Below are 19,151 nucleotides of genomic sequence, written 5' to 3' on the forward strand. Positions count from 1 at the left end.
CCGTGATTTCCATCAGCCAATCAGAACGTCGCACTGTAATTAACTAACCAATCAACTAACAGTGACTAACAGTGAGTACAAAGCTTCACGCTTCATTACCCCAGGACAAAACGACGCAAGCCGCTTTGTCTGAAACTTTTCCAAAATTTTTAATGATCTTTGTTGAATTTATCTCGCTCGGAAAACGGCGTCGAAATCTCTATTGCGCTGTAAAGCAAGTTGATGAAAAGTATTAATGTCATTTATCTTTTTCAATAGAGCTTTGTTCACCATCCGATCTTTTCAAATCGACTCTCATCTCGTTCGGTTTTACATTCGATTCACTGTCGGTTTTGAAACATGGTGGTTTGCCGTCATTTGATTAAAAGCTATTGAGTTTGAAGGATTTTAACCGAGCTACTTCCAGAGATAGTTATGAGAAAGGGGCTGTTTAAACTACAACTTGGAATGTACTTTTAATTCTGAGCACAGGAAGTGCTAATTTGCCTCTTATCAGAAATAAAGATTTGAAAGATGAAAGTGTCAAAATTGAATGACATAAAAAGAATTGTTAGGTACACAGGTGCCCTGTTCTCACAAATGAACTCCCAAAGTACAATAATAAGTCGCTTTTGCTTTCCCTTTTTATGTTTAGCAATTCAATTCAATTTAATTCTTCAATCACCTTCTCCAGAATTTGAATTACCGAAAGAGTTGCGGCTCCTCATTTAACGCTCACGAAGATGTACAAAACAGAGTTCTTGGCGAGCTTTGGCGGAAGATGTACAGAACGTTCAGGGAATATTAAAATCCTTCTCCTTTGCCACATTTTCATTTTCTTTGTTCGGTTTGTAGCCGATGTTTTCGAAAGCATACGAGTCAGGTGTTATTACTCTTACTAACTTTCTAAAAAGAAACAAAAAATGTGGAAATGGCGTGTAACAAAAAAATAAGAAATTATATTTTCATATTTACTTTACTTAATTAGGGAGGAATTGATGAAACGAGATCGTAAAGATTACAACGAAAGTTAAACATATCAAAGTAAACATTCCACTTTCAAAGGAAGAACTTCCAATGTATTGATAAAACTAATACGGAAAGAAGGAAATTACTGACCCACTCATCAACAATATTTCATTTATTTCATTGGCTGATATTTCGCCTTCTAAAATATTATCTTCTTTACCGGATAACTTTGTAAAATAGTCTCTATCGTAAATATTATTCCATAAAATTTAACTTAAATGTACTATTTTTAAACAACCATGTTCAAAAGTTTTCATAACAACTATTCCGCAACGAGAATTCAACAAACACCTCAAACGGCGAAATAAGAATATTTTAACTACAACAGAAACTTGCAATTTCCATCTCATTTAAAAATTCTTTACCTCACTGCAGATTTGCCCGGGGGTGGGTACTCAGATATCTTAGAGACGGGGAGGTGCGAATGAGACCAAATTGTCCCCCCCTCCAAAAAAAAAAAAAATTAAGTTCGTTTTTCTCTCGCCATAAAAAAGAAAAATAAACGTTCCAGTCAGTTATGGCATCCACATTTCCTCAGTCGTCGTGCATCTGTCACAAATTTAGGCAGACTGCAGTCATTCTTTGAAAGTGAACAGAAATATAATTTTGTGCAGAAACCTGGGTTACGCTTTTTGTGAACCCAAAAGAAAAAAAAAAACTTACACAAAAATTTTAACACCAAAAAGATCCACAGGTACCAAAAGAGGTCTTCCACCTCCCCGTGGCTATTTCATCTGAGTTCCCCTTGGCTTATTCGCAACAGAAAATTATTAAAAATAAGATATGCAATTTTACGTGTTCGCTGGCGATTTTTTGCGACTGAGAATTTTAATGAGACTCTTTGCTAGTGATTTATGTCCATGATAAACAAAGAAAACTATGTGGGATAAGAGCGTTTTAACCTATTTTTCTTGGGTCGATTACAAGAATGGGTTCATTAAACGTTCGGAGAAAAAAGAAGTGAGATTACCAATAAAAATATCACAAAAACAGTCACTAGTCATTCAAAACCATCCCAGTCATCGGCCCAGCCACTTTCCATCTGAAAAACAAAAACAACAGAATGAACTAATGAGAGCTCCAGGGAAATAATGATAATGGCGCCAGGCGAGGGAGAACACACGACCACAGATTGCGATAAAACGCGGGTTAGTCAAACAAGATAAAAGCACAAAACACAAAAGCAAAGAAAACTGAAAACTGGACTCCTTTAATAGCTTGGCAAACGCACAACTTAAAAGAATTAAAAATTTCTTTCGTCACCCAAATGAAAAACCGCACGACCTCATTGCAAACATAACAAAGCAAACAAACAAACACACAGACGAACAAACACACAAACAAACAACAACATCGTCCGCTGTCGGAAAACGGTAAGACCCCGACATCTTTTGGTTAGCCTCGTTCTAACCATCCTCGTTCCCATGGCCATGGGAACGAGGCTGCGTTCTGGTCACAAAAGGCCTAAAAAGAACCTGCCTATCATACCTGTGAGCTATCTTCGACCATCGCCAGCTTAGAACTCAGTCCTCCAGTGTGGGACTGTAAGACAGAACCCTTGGAATCGTTCGCTTTAAAACTCACAGCGGGTTCCATGTCAGCAAAGTAATCAGGCTCACTTGAGCGGACAGCAACTCGCGGTATTTCAAATTCACTTCCAGGCGGTTCGTCGCTTTGATGTCGTGACTTCGAAGGTTTCGATTTATCCGTTCTTCCTGAAGATTTATTGGAACCAAGTTTTAACGCATTGCCCTGCGTGGATTTAGAGGAATAACTGTCTTTATCACGAGTATGGAATGAAGTTCTGTTGAATTTCTCCGCTTGTGAAGAGGGTGGCGTGAAATCAACATTGGTCATGTCCAACTTGTCATGGTCACTGGTAACACTGTGATCGTCACTCCAGTACTGAACATTATGGTCAGCGGTAGCTTGACTTGATCGGCGGCTCTGAACACGAAAAGATAAGGGAAACTCAAGAAAACTTCTAACACTTGTTGCTAATACTAGGCAGTGTTTTGTTTAATTATGCCACGTAAGGGATTTCCCTATGAAAGCTTTTCGGCTGAAACCTCAAACGTTTGAAGCGTACTGTAAATGAGGGCAAAGATTACAGGTGTAGGAGGTGTAGTGCGTTACAGGTCGTTACACATCTTCTAGATATAAGCTACAAAATACCTAACGCCTGTTCGGAAAAAAAACGGATTAATATTCCCAGCATGCCACTTAATCTATTATGACCTGAATTAGTTACAGCTGTACGTAAGCAAGCTTTCAGCGCATGTCAGTTATCTTAATCAGTTTTACTATAGTACATCACTTGAAATATTCACGAAATAAATTCGTTTACAACGTTATAGAGTTCTATCATAGAACTGAAAATAAAAAAAAAACAATAATAATAAAAAAATAATAAATGTAACATGTCTTCCATTCCACTCACCGTCGCGTCTGACCGAGGGGAGCTCTGGGCCTCATCCAGCTCTTCCCATGGTTCAAATTCCTTATGATCAGACTCCGCATTCGGGATAACTAGATCTAAAAGTCTTTTTGGAGATGACTGCTTTTTTGCCTTTTCTCTCTCTCTTTCCAGTCTGCGCCGCTCCAGCTCTTTTTTCCTCTCCTCCTTTTTCCTTTCCATTTCTTGTCTCCGCTTTTCCCTGTCCTGTTTTCGTAACTTGTCCTCAGAACTGCGAGTTGCTCTTCTTGTGTCTTTACTTGTCAGTGGACTTAACTTGTTTTCGATGTCGATAACTCCGCTCAGGTTTGTAGGGCCGATGTTGCTGATTTTCTTTTCTGTTACGGGAACTGTGGAGACTGAAAAAATAAGACAAAAGAAAAATAAGGAATGATAAGGAAAATATGGCAAGCGGGAAAAAGCTGTGATGAACTGGGCAAATTAAGGCAGCAAACCAGGAAGATACGAATGCAACGAGGAATTGTCACGCCTTATGGACGTAGATCAAAAAGGCGGGAAAACAACTGGAAGCTGCGACGCCCGATGGACGCACCACAAAATGGCGGGAAAACAATTGGAAGCTGCGAGTGACGCCTAATAGACGTAGCTCAACAAGGCGGTAAAACAACTGGAAGCTGCGAAGCCTGATGGAAGAAGAACAACAAGGAGCGTGGGAAACGGCTAGAACTTGTGACGCCTGATCGCCACAATATGGCGGGAAAACAGCTATGGAAGCTGTGACGATTAATGGCGGGAAACAGCTGGAAGCTGACCACCGTTGTGTACAACACTGCGGCCGACTGACTGAGAAACTAACGGATAGCAGCGATGATCTTGAGCGTCTTCGCTTTAAGCCGAATTAATAGTCCACAAATGTATTTCGTGAGTACTGAGAACAAACGGACCGACTCCATCCCGAATAGCTATTCAGTTTTGCATTAGAGACTACAGTTACTTCACTACGTAAAAAGTTTCCGGAGCGAACGCGCGAAAGCGGACAGACAGCTGAGTTTGCGTTTCATGGGCTAAATCACAATAAACTTTTCACTTACTTGGTGGCAAGCTATCAGAAGTGCTGAACTGAAAAGACAAGACAAAAAACATAAAATGAAGTTTTATTGACGACTAAAACAAATATTAGGGGTCTAAACTGGAAATTAAACCTGTACCTTTGGTCTTCCTTCGATGAAGTGCTTCCTTCTTTCTCCACCAACCACAATATCCGCTCCTAATATGGGCACCATGACCGCCAGAGCAGAGAATGTAGCGGCCACTATGCTGTCATCTGTTTCTCGTAGACCAATCAACATCTGAATAAAACGTACAAACACAATTAAATAAAGGTGCATAGGTTTGGCAAACGCGTAAAAATTAAACAGACCCTCTTCGTCCCGTAGAATGCGAAGCGAAAAGCGAAAAAAGCGAGAAAAACGGTTTTGGCGCGGTTTTGGTCCACTTGAGGACGGGGAAATTCTTCGTGATCACCGACTGCAGTAGCATAGTAAAATCCAGTGACGATCGACTTTCACCCAACGCTGCCTGTTTGAGCTCACCTCTATACATGCAAATAACTAGACATTATTTATGAGATTATTTAGCGATTTTATTGCACTATTTTGGGAAATTTTCAAAATAACACAAAAAGGAAAATTATCCTGCTTTTGCTTTTCCTCCCTCCAGGATCACTCGCTGTTGAATTAAACTGAATACGTTAAAGTAAATTCCGCCGTTTCCTAATTTGCTTCCTGTGGCTTTATTTCATTCATTACTTAGGTTAATTCCCAGTTGGAATTCGTGCCCTTTGCCTTACTAATTATTCTGTACTTCTTCGCTTATTCGCATATCTATTTTTCTCATCCACTCAGGCTTACGCTCGCTTCTTTTACTGTCCACACTCTTTTGAAAAAAATAAAGTATAATGAAGATTTAGGCTCCGTCCCTACGCCGGAGAAATGTGAAAACGCAGCTTTCTTTCCACGGTTTGGCGTACCGTCCACACAAATCCGTCAGGAAAACGGAGCTTTTCGAAAACGCTTTTTTCATACCGGAGGAATTTGAAAACGCCGGCTTTTCATGTTCGTGTGTACGGAAACGTTTTGAAAACGGAGCTTTTTGAAAACGCTCTATAGACCAGAGGAATATGAAAACGCCGGCTTTTCGTTTTAGGGTGGACGGAAAAAATTTTGAAAACGGACTCGGAGCTTTTCGAAACCGATGGTGTCACGATAACCATGTGATTTCCCTGACCGATTTTTCCTCAAACACAAATCCAAAATGACCGGCCGGTGATTAATTGTTGCGTTTGACGCGTTTTCAGAGTGAAACCTCCGTTTTCAAATTCCTCCGGCCTAGTGTGGACGGAAAACATTTGATGCGTTTTCAGAGTGAAACCTCCGTTTTCAAATTCCTCCGGCCTAGTGTGGACGGAAAACATTTGATGCGTTTTCAAAGTGAAACCTCCGTTTTCAAATTCCTCCGGCCTAGTGTGGACGGAAAACATTTGATGCGTTTTCAGAGTGAAACCTCCGTTTTCAAATTCCTCCGGCCTAGTGTGGACGGAAAACATTTGATGCGTTTTCAGAGTGAAACCTCCGTTTTCAAATTCCTCCGGCCTAGTGTGGACGGAAAACATTTGATGCGTTTTCAAAGTGAAACCTCCGTTTTCAAATTCCTCCGGCCTAGTGTGGACGGAAAACATTTGATGAGTTTTCAGAGTAAAACCTCCGTTTTCAAATTCCTCCGGCCTAGTGTGGACGGAAAACATTTGATGCGTTTTCAGAGTGAAACCTCCGTTTTCAAATTCCTCCGGCCTAGTGTGGACGGAAAACATTTGATGAGTTTTCAGAGTAAAACCTCCGTTTTCAAATTCCTCCGGCCTAGTGTGGACGGAAAACATTTGATGCGTTTTCAGAGTGAAACCTCCGTTTTCAAATTCCTCCGGCCTAGTGTGGACGGAAAACATTTGATGAGTTTTCAGAGTAAAACCTCCGTTTTCAAATTCCTCCGGCGTGGTGTGGATGGGACCTTAAGCGGTCACAATATTTGTTTCCCGGCAATCAAAGAGAAACAAATTCTGCAAATCTTCGGGTACCTCCAGAAACGATTGAAACTTCTCAAGGACTTTTACACTTAAACAAAACGAAAACTATGGACGTTTCAGTGAGGCAAGTTGGCCAAGTAGTCACTGCCTTTGGTTGCAAAGATACGAACTCATCAAACTCAGCCTTCGTTCAAAACATTTACAAGCTCTCTGTGACAACCGTTAACTTATCTACCTTAAACGTTCGTGGATAAAGTCCAAGTTTTCCAGCAACCATCCATAAAATCACGCGCCTTTTTGTCAGACATCACAGACTTTACAAAAGCTTAATCGTCACAAATTAAACGACAGCTTAACCCCCGAAGTTCGGGTAACAAGCGGGCAAAAACTTTGTACCGTACTTTTGTACCAAGATTATTTACATTGTATTGGAAACTTCGGTGCGACTGCATGTTTTAAATATCTTCTCAAAAGAAATCATTTCTAACACCACCAAATGTCGAAGTTCAATTTTGAAGTTCATATGAAACACTTTAAAGTACTGGTGAAATAAAACAGATAATGAAATTTTACCTGTGTTTGCGCAGTTTCTCTGAACTTTGAAATTTATTTTCTCGAGTTCCCAAAGGAAATTGTTTTTGGTGTTATTTCTGGCCACAGTTTATACCTTTAGCTTCTGGAAAACACAAAAGGGACTGTAATGTACTTAAAATTATTCTGGTAAATGGTTTTCGTCCACTAAAAACTGAAATTGCTCGATTTACTATAGGATTTCGTCTTAAATTGTACTCGTTGCATGATTGCTCAACGCTGCAGATGTGACAGGGGAAGTACAGTTAATGTTCTTCACATTTGTTACAGTAAACTTCAAACAATACCCTCGCATCAAGAGTGGTACTTTCCTTAAAAGCTTTCTAGATTAACTACGAAGTCTTCTACTCCGGAAAAAATAAACAAACGGACTTATGCTAGTATACATCACATAAAAGGTGGAAGTCCAGGGTCTAACTAAAGTCAAAGTTCCAAGTTCATCTTCGTCCATGCCAGACTGTACGATTCTCACCGCCAAGGCTGGAACGTAGCACGCCAACAGAGTGACAAGGACATAAAACACTGTCCGTGCCCCGCGAAATCTATCTTGGTTAACAACTGACATTTGCTGAGCTACCTCAGCTCGATTATTTATCTGTCTTTTGTGCCTTCTTGCAATGCGAAACATCCTGACATTGCAGTAAAATGAGAAAATCAACGCGAAGAAAACGGTGAATATCCACGTGGCTTTGGCAAAGGACTGACAGAAGGAGTTGTCGATAGAATGCAGAGTACTCAACAAGAAACTCGCAATCCAGGACGAAGCGAAAAGCTTCAAAACGCGCTGTTTTGGAAGAAGACAGTGATAACGAAGACACAAGACCACGCCGATATACCGCTCGGCAGTCACCAAACACAAGTTAAAGATATAGTTATACAAAAACACATGGGAAAGGTAGAATATTACATACACTTTCCCTTGAAAAAGTGGACAACCATTAACGAGGACGTTAAAACCGACAGCACACAAAAAAGAATGTAAAATCGACCCGTTGAAGAAAGTACTAGTCGATAGGCAAGCCAGTCCAATATTTGTGGCGGTGTGAAGCTCGGAGAAAGAAACCACAGTCAAAATAACGAGTGCGTTTCCAACACACGACAAGAAACCCAGAGACATGTTGACTACACAGTAGAAGACTAACAAACAAGGACTGAAGGTTTTCATCTCACGAAGCATTTGTGCGTTCACTTCTGTTCCGTCTCCTGAGAAGTTAAAACAACCTCCAGCGCTGCTGTTGTAATAATTCAACAAGCTCATGTTTGGTCTTATCGTCACAAGGGTAGCGGATTCTACTAGCTCCTCCATGAAGTAAAAAATTAGATTCCCACCGCCACAGAAAACTGCTGTATGTTAAATTTAAACAAAACTCGGCTATGCTCACTGACAGGTAAAGAGTTAGAAAGTAATTCGGTCGCGCTTACATCTTTTCGGCTTTGGTTCTTTTAAGTTAAAACTTCATAGCAGGAGATCCAAATCTCCTGCTGCAAAGATGTACTCTTTTTAGAACGTTTCCCTTACGAAAATAATGCCTATTCTCTATCTGTTTTATACCTCAGTATTTTTATGCTATTTTTTCCCTGTCTTTTTAGTATTTTTTTAACTGTTTTCCTGGACTATTTTAACTGAAGCAATATGTACTAAAATAGGTTGAAACTGAATAGCCTAAAAATAATAGACATTAAACTGGAATAAAATTGGGCTAAATAGGAAAAAAACCTTGGACAATAGACTGAAAATAGCTTCAAAACAGATTTAAAAGAGGGATAAAATAGTTTTAAAATAGACACCCTATTTTCTCCCTGTCCAGAAATATAAGAGAAAAGCAGGTTTAGAAAAGCTATAAACGAGAGTTTTGAGTGGCACATTTGATAAAAAAATAGGTTTAAAATTGCATCAAAATGTGACAAAAAAATAAAATAGGGTAAAATAAGTAAACAATTTAGCAAAATAGTACTGAGTAAAATAGACATATCTGTAATAAAAAGCTAGGTCAAAAGCCCACGATTATTTAGAAAAAGGTGATATAAAGAGGAAAACAACAATCTAAACGTGATAATGCTGCACCAAAACACAATGACTCGCCAACTTTAACCTTACAGTAGGCTTAATTCAGTCAAACCTCTATTGAGCGGTCACCCTCAGGAAATAGCCAGGTGACCGCTTAATACAGGTTGACCGCTTAAAAGAGGTAACCAAAATTTACCGTATTATGGGGCAGAAAACACATACCATAACACCATAACAAAAGGAAGCGCGCAATCCAGATTTAGTGTTGGTAACAACTGAAATGCGAAATATATCTAAGAAGTCCACGCACTAGTCAACAGATTTTATCAGTGGTTTATGTTTTTCGTAAGCGTCAAGCGTCTTTGCCTTAATGCAGGTAACTGCATCTCCTTTCTCATGAAGTGAAAAAAACAGTCATGGTCGTTTGTGACTTGGGATTGCATAACTTAATTTGGTGAAGCAAGTCACTGACTTAATTCAGCGCCAACGTGGGTTCTTCGTGACTGTGCTTCGGTTGACCACCTGATGTGAAAATTAGCCCATTGGAAGTCCAAGCGGTGACCGCGTCCGCATAATAGAGGTGACCGCTTAATGGAGGCCAAATATACAGTAAATATGTGAAGCGAATTTCGGGAATTTGAATGCTGACCGCTTAATAGAGGGTGACCGCTTAACAGAAGGCCGCTTTATAGAGGTTTGACTGTATATGAAATAGAGCCAATACAATTTTTGTCCACTGAGAATCCGAAAAAGGAGCCCACACCAGATTAAAGACCAGCTTCAACATCTTGGTTCTGTTCATTTGCTAAATTATTGTTATATCCGCGAATTAATTAATACATTTTGCAGGATAAGCGGCTGATCAGTGGCTTAGATTTTGTCAGTTATGTAAATAGATTTTAGGCCTATGGTTCTGTTATATATCTTTTCATGTTTTTATATAACAAAATATAAGCCTCTGATCTTATGCTTAAAACATTTTGTTCTATATAAAAAATATATATCAACATCTAAGCCACTGATCACACGCTTAACAAAGGATCCATGTAAGCATATGGAATTGTGAAGGTCACATCCGTTGATTACCATACCTGAGGCAGGATAAAATTTTCTAGAACTTCTTCCTTGAAAGAAGTTCCATAGAGACTGAAATACTTGAGAAGAATCATTCTGACATGCCCATCTCTTATTGACCACAGCGTCATCAAAATTGGAATGCAGTGTTCTCTGAAAAGAGACAAAAACGTATCACTTATATTTCCAATAAATAAAGGAAAGTGACACTAGACCACGGAACGTGTAACTCTAGCTTAGAACTGTTTTAATCGCATTTGTAGAGTCTTCTGAGTGCCTTATGCTAGAACGCCTGCAATTGTCATGCGGTTTCTATGTCACGTATGACAATTACAAGCAGTAGGTGGGTTTTATTTCCACGAACAAAATTCGTGTTGTAGATTGGCTATTGTCACAAAACTCCCTTACAATAAGAACACAGTGGTTCTCCAAAGAAATACATGTATCCATAAAAGGAAACTTTGATAATTACCTGAACAGCTCATCTGGTATAACTGGAGTGAGACCACTTATCTGGTAATCAGTGTCACTACCATCTGCAGCAAAAAAAAAAAAGATTCCTAACATCTAAATTGACGGTGATTTTGTTTTCAATATTCCAGGAAATGTGACAGTCGCATATATAAAGATAGAAATACATTTTTGTTTCTTCTTATGATTTTTTTAAAAATAGGCTCCTGACTACATGTTTGCATGATTTGATCATCACGACTCCCTCTGGATGTTGTGTAACTTGTTTGTGCTTATAGAATCTATAATAGAATTGGAATGAAATTAACGAGCAACAAATTATCTAGCAAAAAACCTGGTGATTTCTCAAGATGGTTTCTTACAGCAGTTAGAAATCTTGCTCAAAGATTTCTGCATAGCAAATTCTTGTTGAGTCTGTGTAGCCTTGAATTGTTAATAGATTTGCTTTCTCTACAGTCCTAGTGTTAAGAATAATTACTGCACAGCAGTGTACCTTTAATAGAAGTGAGAAGATGAGGAAGAAAATTATTTTCTGCACTAGGTTCTGCCAGAACAAATCTTGACATCAATCGTGGAAGCATGCGTCTAGCAACAACCTTGGGAGGAATTGTTGTCAGCTTGTAGGCTAGAGAACTGAAATGTAAAAAAAAAAAAAAAAATTGACAAACTGTTTTTATCAAAACCCTATTGGTACCTGCAGCAAAATAAAACTACAATGTATTCTTTCATAATGGCTGTTGAAGACAGAGTTTGCAAACTTGCATGTAATTGGTCATAGGCTAGTAAGGATCAACAAAAGTTCAGATTTGGCTGGTAGATTCGTTACTTTAACTAACCTCTTCCTCTTCTTCGCTAGCACAAAACAGTTAAATACATTTTCAAAGAAATTGAAGAAAGTCAAACAGTATCATCTACAAGTTGCAATGTGCTGTAAATAGCAATCCTCTCTCTGCTCCACAGAAGGGATTGAAATTTCCTGTGGGTTGGGGTGGGGGTGAGGGTGGTGGCACCAACAAATTTAAAGAAATGTGTGATGCTTAATGGGAATTTCCAGAGGGGTGGGATTGTATTTTCTGGAGAGCTGAACACAGTGGGCACAGATATATATATTATACAGTGTGGTGGCACTAGGAAGACATTTCTTCAGACATGTATTCCCCAGGCTATTTATTTATTAACGTTGTGTTGTGGTTCTGCTCTCACAGCACTTCACAGAGTGTCCTTTAAACTTTTCCTGCAATGTTCAGGCTTAAGTAATTTACATACCTGAAGAATTTGCCTTTCTCTACATCACTTTTAATTGTAATCTGGTTCAGGAAAGTCATTATCTCCAAGAAACTGCTCCTGTTGATATGAAATTAAGATGTATATAACTTTTAATTGGTTTAAAAAGAACTCTAAGGGTTGTATGGGAATAAGAAATAAATTGGACAAACCTGAAGAAATCATCATTGAGAAGACTGGAAAATTGTGGCCTCATCTGTGATAGTGATGAAAATTAAAAAGTGAAAAAGTAAACTCAGATACAATTCTGAGAATAAAATACAAATTATTGACGCACTCTAAAGTTTTTACTATGTAACAGACATAAAAGAGTTTACGAGGCACTTCCACATGACTTTAACAGGGCTAAAAAAAAAGTGCTGACTGGTCATGTGGGACAAGTAGATCTCTCTCACAGGCAAGTAACTTTTCATTATCACTTGCCTGACGGGTGAGGGCCCAGGCAAGTCCTCTAACTTAGACTTGCCCAGGGCAAGCAAAATTTGAGAGCTGCATGCCTGAAGGGCAGACTGAAATTCATTTATTTTTTTTATTTTTTTACCATGTACAATCTTCTTTTGGAATGTTAATTGTTACATGTAGTTTCTATCGAGTTGGAAGATGAATTTTGGCCTCATTTTTCAAAATCTGAGACACTAATTAATTTTTTTGAAACAATCCCATTTTGGAGTACTACCACTTGGACAATCAGAACTGTATTTTTAATTCACCTGAGGATTCTCATGAAGGAATAGACTCTGCATCTTTTCTCCAAACTTTTCACCGATATCTCCTAGAACAGAAAAGACAATTGATACAGTAAGCAAAGAAAAAGCCATGACAGCAAATGAACAAAGTGCATACATGTACTAGTGTACTCATTTTCACAGCATTACATTAAAAAAATGGCTGAGGCATATTGTCTTAAGACGATGATGCTTTAAACTTAATGTTTCCAAGTGATACCAGTTTCAATAACATATTACATAGTTTACCTAAATCTGCTCGAGTGTCCAAGATATCACTCACGAACATGCCAAAGGCATATGCATCCAGAGAATGGCCTGTCTTCAGATTGATATTTATGCGCCCTTCCTATGTTTTTAGAAACACAATAAAAGATAACCTAGCTGTACTTAATAATTCAACCAAGTATTAGCTCTAGCAGTAAGTATTTGTAGTGGGTGTCACAAACAAAGAATGAGATTATTCAGTTTAATAAGGTCTCATGATCAATTAATATCTGAGGACAACTTTGAAGCTGAGGTTGACATTGTTCAGTATCATGCCAGGGGGTCGAGATATTCTAACAGGAATGTAAATAATTATTAATAGTAACTTAGGTGTACATGTATTACCTTTTCCTCAGGAGAAATAGACTTGGAGTCTCTTTGAGCTCGTGTCCCAGACAGAAACTTCAATCAATAAAACAAGAAAATAATTAGGCAGTACAGAGACAATTTGGAAACAGTGTATTGCCACTAACAATTTTATTCAACACTATTTAATAAAATTTACGAATGAACAAATGAGTGACTGGGCTGAGGAGCAAAGCAATCAATCAGGCAGTTAAAAAGTATTCTCAATCAGTAAAATTCTCATAAGCACTGTTTTGCTTCTATGTTGTGTATAAGATCAGACTGAATTACCAACAGTTCACTGGATCATAAAGGTACAATATAGTATGGACACTTGAGTACATTACTGTTAAGTAAATTAAGTTTGAAGGTACAGGACTTCAGGCTACGATCCAATTATATCTGTATTTTAGATGTTAGACACAACTTATTGAAAGAAATATTTGATGCAATGTTACACAAATGTACCTCATTGGTCAGTTCAGAAACTTTGCACACATGTTGCATTCCACCAAGCCGCCAGCCCCAGTCATTATCGCTTACATAAACAGATGACAGACAAACATTGTTGTGTGACAGGCCACCCTAAAAATTAATAAAACTGAATGATTAGAATGTGTTTGAAAAACAAAAAACCAATGCTCAACATTACCAACATTAGAGAAGATGGCTACATGTATGTAGCCCTTTGCATGAATTACAGGCTTACAACTATAATGCTACACACTTGTAAGTCTACCGTATAATCATGGTTTACAGTTCATTTCAGTAAGATGTTTGCTATGTCATTATAGTTTCTAAAAAGGTAAATAAATGTCTTCTTAAAGTGCATATGACATGAAAAATAATCTCTGTTTATTTTGAAAGGCCTTTCAAAATACAGAAGAATGGCATTTTTTGTTTTGAAATATCTTTTTTTCGTTTTAGAGATATTGACTTTTTCCCATTATGCAAATTAGATCAGTGATGACGTCATATTGTTTGCAACTAAAAACGGTAAAATACTGAATAAACAATATCTCTAGAAATATTGAAGCAGTGTTCTTGAAACTTGGCACCACAAATGCACATCACAAAAGAAACAAAATGATACCCTTAGTGCTGTTGCCATGACAACAGTTTTGCCGCTGGTGCTGTCTTAATAAAAACTGAAATTCCCAGTTTTTGTCTTAAACCAAGAACCATCTACCCCACCCAATCTAATGATGGGAGTTAAGACAATATGGGAACTATGTCTGTTCCAAGTAGGACCCTTTGTCTCACTTTAGAGGTTGCAAATGGGGATATTTGGTTTTTTGACAGAAAGAGACTGAAGCCGAAAGAGTTGCTATGGCAAAAGCACTAAGGGTGCCATTTTGTTTCTTTTGTGATGTACATTTGTGGCGCCAAGTTTCAAGAACACTGCTTCAATATTCCTAGAGATATTGTTTATTCAGTATTTTACCATTTTTAGTTGCAAACAATATCACCTCATCACTGATCTAATTTGCATAATAGAAAAACGTCAAGATCTCTAAAACGAAAAAAGATATTTCAAAAAGAAAAACGCCAATCTTCTGTATTTTGAAAGGCCTTTCAAATAAGCAGAAAATATTTTTCATGTCATATGCACTTTAAATTGTAATTTTTTCCAAGTGAAGTCCTGAAGCATATTGAAATCATTAAAAACATACCCTCTCGTGTAAAAAGACCAGAGCTTCGACAATATTGTACAGTCCAGCAATAATCTCCACCGTGTCTAATGTCTGTATGACAGATTCCAAAGGTCTGACTGGTTCAGTCACCATACAAAGCTCTTCTGAGTTGTCATAAGACCAAAGGTGCTTTAGAATAGCTGGGTGCTTAAGAATCTTCAGATACTGAAACCAAAGCATTAAATTACTGTAAAAATTTTCCTGTTACATGATTGTACATATTTCTGGCTCATGAGGTTAAGATAATAGGCAGCATAAATGACTGCATTCTGCACTCTTTACATGAAATGGTAAGAGAGAATATTTTAATTTTTTGTAGGAATCATTGCATGTGTCAACTAATTATAATTGCCACCTTTAAATCTTCAGGGAGTACCAAATACAGTCAAGCCTCTATTAAGCAGCCACCTATTAAGTGGCCAGATATCAAAGTCCTGAAATTATTGACAGTAAACTACTCCAAATAAAACCCCTATTAACTGGTCACCTCTATTAAGTGGCCATGGCCACCTTTTGGTCATCTCTATGAGGGTTTTCTATTGTTCTTACCCTCATTAAACAGGCACCCAAAATTTAATACATGTAATTTAGCTTTGTTTTGGAAAAGGCAGTGAAAAGTAATTATATTAAAGTCTGAAATAGAATTTGATGACCGATAAAAACATTCAAACACACGTTTATCATGGTTGTCTTTACATGACTCCACGTTCACCAAGAAATTAACCTGATAATGACAAATATTCAAGGTACATCACCCCTATTAAGTGGCCAACCCCTATTAAGTGGCCACCACATATTTCCCCGAAGGTGGCCGCTTAATAGGGGTTGAACTGTTAAGGCTCCATTGACACCCATGGTGGGGATGGGGGAGGGGGGGAGGGAGTGGCACTCAACAGCTCTTTGGGTAGGGAGGTGCCACTGATCACTCAAATCTGACTCTGCTCAGGATAACATAACACTCTAATTTTTCTACCCTATTCAAAAATATGTTCCCCATTTTGTAACAATGCGTTTAAGTTGGCTGCAATTTATCACTCCATTGTTGAACATATTTTTAGGTGCTTGCATAATTTTGTTTATATGGGTCTTTTTCTTAATCAATGTCTACAAAGAATTTTGACAATAGGATATGTTAATAGTCGACACCCTGACCACCCAGACAAGCGCTCTGGGTTCAAGCCCTGGTCTAAGTCATTGTGTCATGCTCTTGGCCAAGACACTTCTCTCTCACAGTGCCTCTATCAACTCTTAATATAAATGTACTAGTGTTCTATCATGAATGCCATTGTGCTACTCACTATCTATTCTGTTTTAGTATAAATTTACTAGCATTCTATCACAAATGGTATTCTCTGATTGGTTATGCTACTCACTATCTATTCTCATGTAGATAGTGAGCAGCGTAGAATTGTGCTCTTGTTCACAAAATGATGGCCACTTCTCTGCATTTTCGAGGTGTCCATGAAGAGGATTTAGGTAAAGTTTTGAACAACTTAGTAGATTTATACTAAAACAATTACATTATTCACCCTGAATTTCTATATGTGATAGTTGACTTGGGCTGTGCCCTTATCGACTATCATGCAATAGAAATCTGAAGCTAATAATCTAATTTTTAAATACAAGGTCATAAGCACTAGATCACAAGCAACAGAGACATCAGCGGAATTGGTGTTCTGCTTCTGACTCTGTTGGTTTGATTTTCCCTAGATCGTATCACTCTTGTGCCTTTGATTATGACTCTGATTATGACTCCATTGCTAGTGAAAACCAGCCTTTTGCCCCCTTCAGGAGAGTGAGAAAATAGCCTCATCAGTCAGTATAATTACACAGTACTTGTAGGTAGTTTTTAATTTAAGCTTAAATTACTCATTTTTAGAGCAGAATGCACTATTGGGATGGTTTTGTGGACTGCCTGCCACTAGGGCACTAGGGCGCTAATCACTAAGCACCAATGCGCTAAGGTGTAAACTTTAATGTTTGTTTAATTAATTAATTTCAGTTAATTAATTAGTCTAGAGACAAGGAAATGGTGGGGGTGAGCTGGGAAAGGTACACATGTACCCTACGTAAAACGTGTCATATCTACGTCAGTTAGGAGTAAATATCGCAAAGCTATATGTTTGTTTCAAGTAACCCCTTGCTCTCCTTGTGGTACTATTCTCTTAAGAACAAAACCAATTTGCTCTAAATGCATGCCCAGATTAGTTAGCGTTCGTGTCTTCTATACATTAGGTGGAGGATACATTACATACGGGATAACACACAAATGTTGAGTAGTTTCCCTTATGGTAGAACCCAACATGTAAGAGGCATGCGTTCTAGTATCATAAGTGTTATATACTATGTTTCCACATGGTTTTTTATGTCATGTAATGTCAGGTACTACGTAGCGCTACTTGTCCCTTTTTAATGCAAAAGTTAAACGTATATTTTAGAATTACCCACAGGTCGGTTCAACAAATATCATCTGCTGTTTTCAAACTACACAGGGTTTAAATAAAGAAGGGAAATGTGAAGATTCTCATCAGCGGCTTATTTAGATAGAAACCGGAAGTGAACCGAGCAGGGGTGAGTACTTATGGGACTACCGTGCCAGAGCTATCAATCGCAGTCTGCACTGAGATTGTCTCACTAGTTAATTACCTGCGCTGCTTTAGCAATCCTTTCGTCATTCTTGTTCTTTACTTTCCTACTCTTTTCGTGAACAAATACTGTGGCTTTGAAGTCATCTTGTTTTCTCCTTGCTGCGAATAAACTCCATTCTTTGCTGTTACAATTAACAGGCTCGTCCAACTCATAATCTTCCTCCACACTACATTCTGATCCCATGTTTGTGTATCAAAGTGTATATCGATGGTGGCTCAACCTTGTAAACTGAACAAATCCAAGCCAAAAGTTGGCTATATCCAAAGCTGATAGTAGATTCTATAGAATAAATCCGTCAAACAACATACTCATTCATTCATTTACTTGCTTGGGAGAGTCACAAAGTACACAAGTTCAGACAAGTTAGGCCTCGTCCGATCCAAAGAGTAGTTAACAAATTTCACTCAGTCTGCACCAAAACTTGTCATATTCCGCCATACATTTTGTCCACAAACCAGCAAGCTACGTACAACACTCTTTAATGGAATACATGACTGTACTCTATAATCGCGGAAGCCAAAAATTAAGGCGATTTCCCAACGTGTTCATCGTGGAAAAACAACAGTCATCTTTGGAGACGATCGTTGTGCGTTGTCAGCGGATATCTCTCTGTCATGTATGAAGCCCTTTTCCGTATCCAGGTAAAAAGTGCAAATATTTTGAAGGTTTGATGGGAAATAAGAATGTTCAAAATTTCACAAACGCCGACGGAAGGTTAACAAGATGGTCAGGGGTTCAATTGATTCGATCGATGTTTGCAATAAAATTAACATTTTTATCCATGGTTGTTAGAGATGGCCTGGTTTCCTAGCAGAAATCTGGGCATCGGAAAAATTGTCACTTGAAACAAATGGTACATGTAGCAATATGAAGCAAAAACGCTTGCGATGTCATACAGTTGTTCACTATCTCTTCTTCGTGATAGGAAAAAAAAATGTACAAAAAAACCCAGAAAGTTTCCTCTCGCACTTTCACAGTACAGCGGTCAGTGTAAAACGGACATTGCGGACCAGGGGTAAAATGCCAGACTGAGGGTAAAATGCAGCCTGCAGACTTTTAGACTGGATCGTGTTACCAAGCTAACCGTAAACAGGCTAACCGGGGCGTTATTTAGGCTAACCGGGGCGTTATTTAGGCTAACCGGAGTAATTTTCAGGCTAACCGGCCACTGCAGAGTTTCACTACGGTTACTGAGTCTGGCCCAGTTATATGGTGTTGGGTACCCGAGACAACCCTCCCCCTGCGGCAACTTTAGTTTATCGAGCGTTTATATGTGAGAAGAAGCAAAATTTGTGCCCGGAAATTTACTTGCGAAAGACTGCCTGCACTGTCTTCCGAGTCAATTGTTCGGGCATTTTATCGCTTTTATTTTAATATATATACTAAAACCATTTTTTCCCTCAGTCACTGTGGCTAATGGTGGATATAATATCCAACAATAGCCAACTCCACCTCGGGGAAAAATGTTAATCTCCATAGCTGCTACATAGAGGTCTTGAAGGCGTTTACTGATAGCCGAGAACTAGTGAAAATTCTGTCA

General features: G+C 38.4%; 1 protein-coding gene across 1 annotated transcript; it reads right to left on the reverse strand.

The window, feature by feature from the left end:
• Positions 1 to 1,105: 1,105 nt before the first annotated feature.
• Positions 1,106 to 18,207, reverse strand: LOC110058275 (protein-associating with the carboxyl-terminal domain of ezrin-like). The gene is made up of 16 exons (XM_020764894.2): positions 17,609 to 18,207; positions 14,942 to 15,127; positions 13,737 to 13,853; positions 13,269 to 13,325; positions 12,906 to 13,005; positions 12,642 to 12,703; positions 12,084 to 12,127; positions 11,914 to 11,991; positions 11,141 to 11,280; positions 10,649 to 10,712; positions 10,194 to 10,329; positions 4,633 to 4,773; positions 4,516 to 4,543; positions 3,449 to 3,822; positions 2,497 to 2,955; positions 1,106 to 2,050 (listed from the first exon to the last, which is right to left on the reverse strand). The coding sequence occupies exons 1-16, from the start codon at positions 17,792 to 17,794 to the stop codon at positions 2,009 to 2,011; spliced, it is 2,214 nt and encodes a 737-aa protein (XP_020620553.2). The 5' UTR covers positions 17,795 to 18,207; the 3' UTR covers positions 1,106 to 2,008.
• Between the last annotated feature and the right edge of the window lie 944 nt (positions 18,208 to 19,151).

The sequence above is a fragment of the Orbicella faveolata genome, unplaced genomic scaffold (genome assembly GCF_042242905.1).
Source record: "Orbicella faveolata isolate gen_17 unplaced genomic scaffold, um_ofav_v1 contig_36, whole genome shotgun sequence".
NCBI lineage: Eukaryota > Metazoa > Cnidaria > Anthozoa > Scleractinia > Merulinidae > Orbicella > Orbicella faveolata.

Excerpts from the sequence above, each read along its gene's own strand:
- LOC110058275 (XM_020764894.2), bottom strand. The coding sequence starts at position 17,794 with ATGGGATCAGAATGTAGTGTGGAGGAAGATTATGAGTTGGACGAGCCT. Across the intron at positions 11,281-11,913 it reads GAGAAAGGCAAATTCTTCAG|TTCTCTAGCCTACAAGCTGA; the intron begins GTATGTAAATTA and ends TTTACATTTCAG. Across the intron at positions 10,330-10,648 it reads ATACCAGATGAGCTGTTCAG|AGAACACTGCATTCCAATTT; the intron begins GTAATTATCAAA and ends GTCTCTTTTCAG.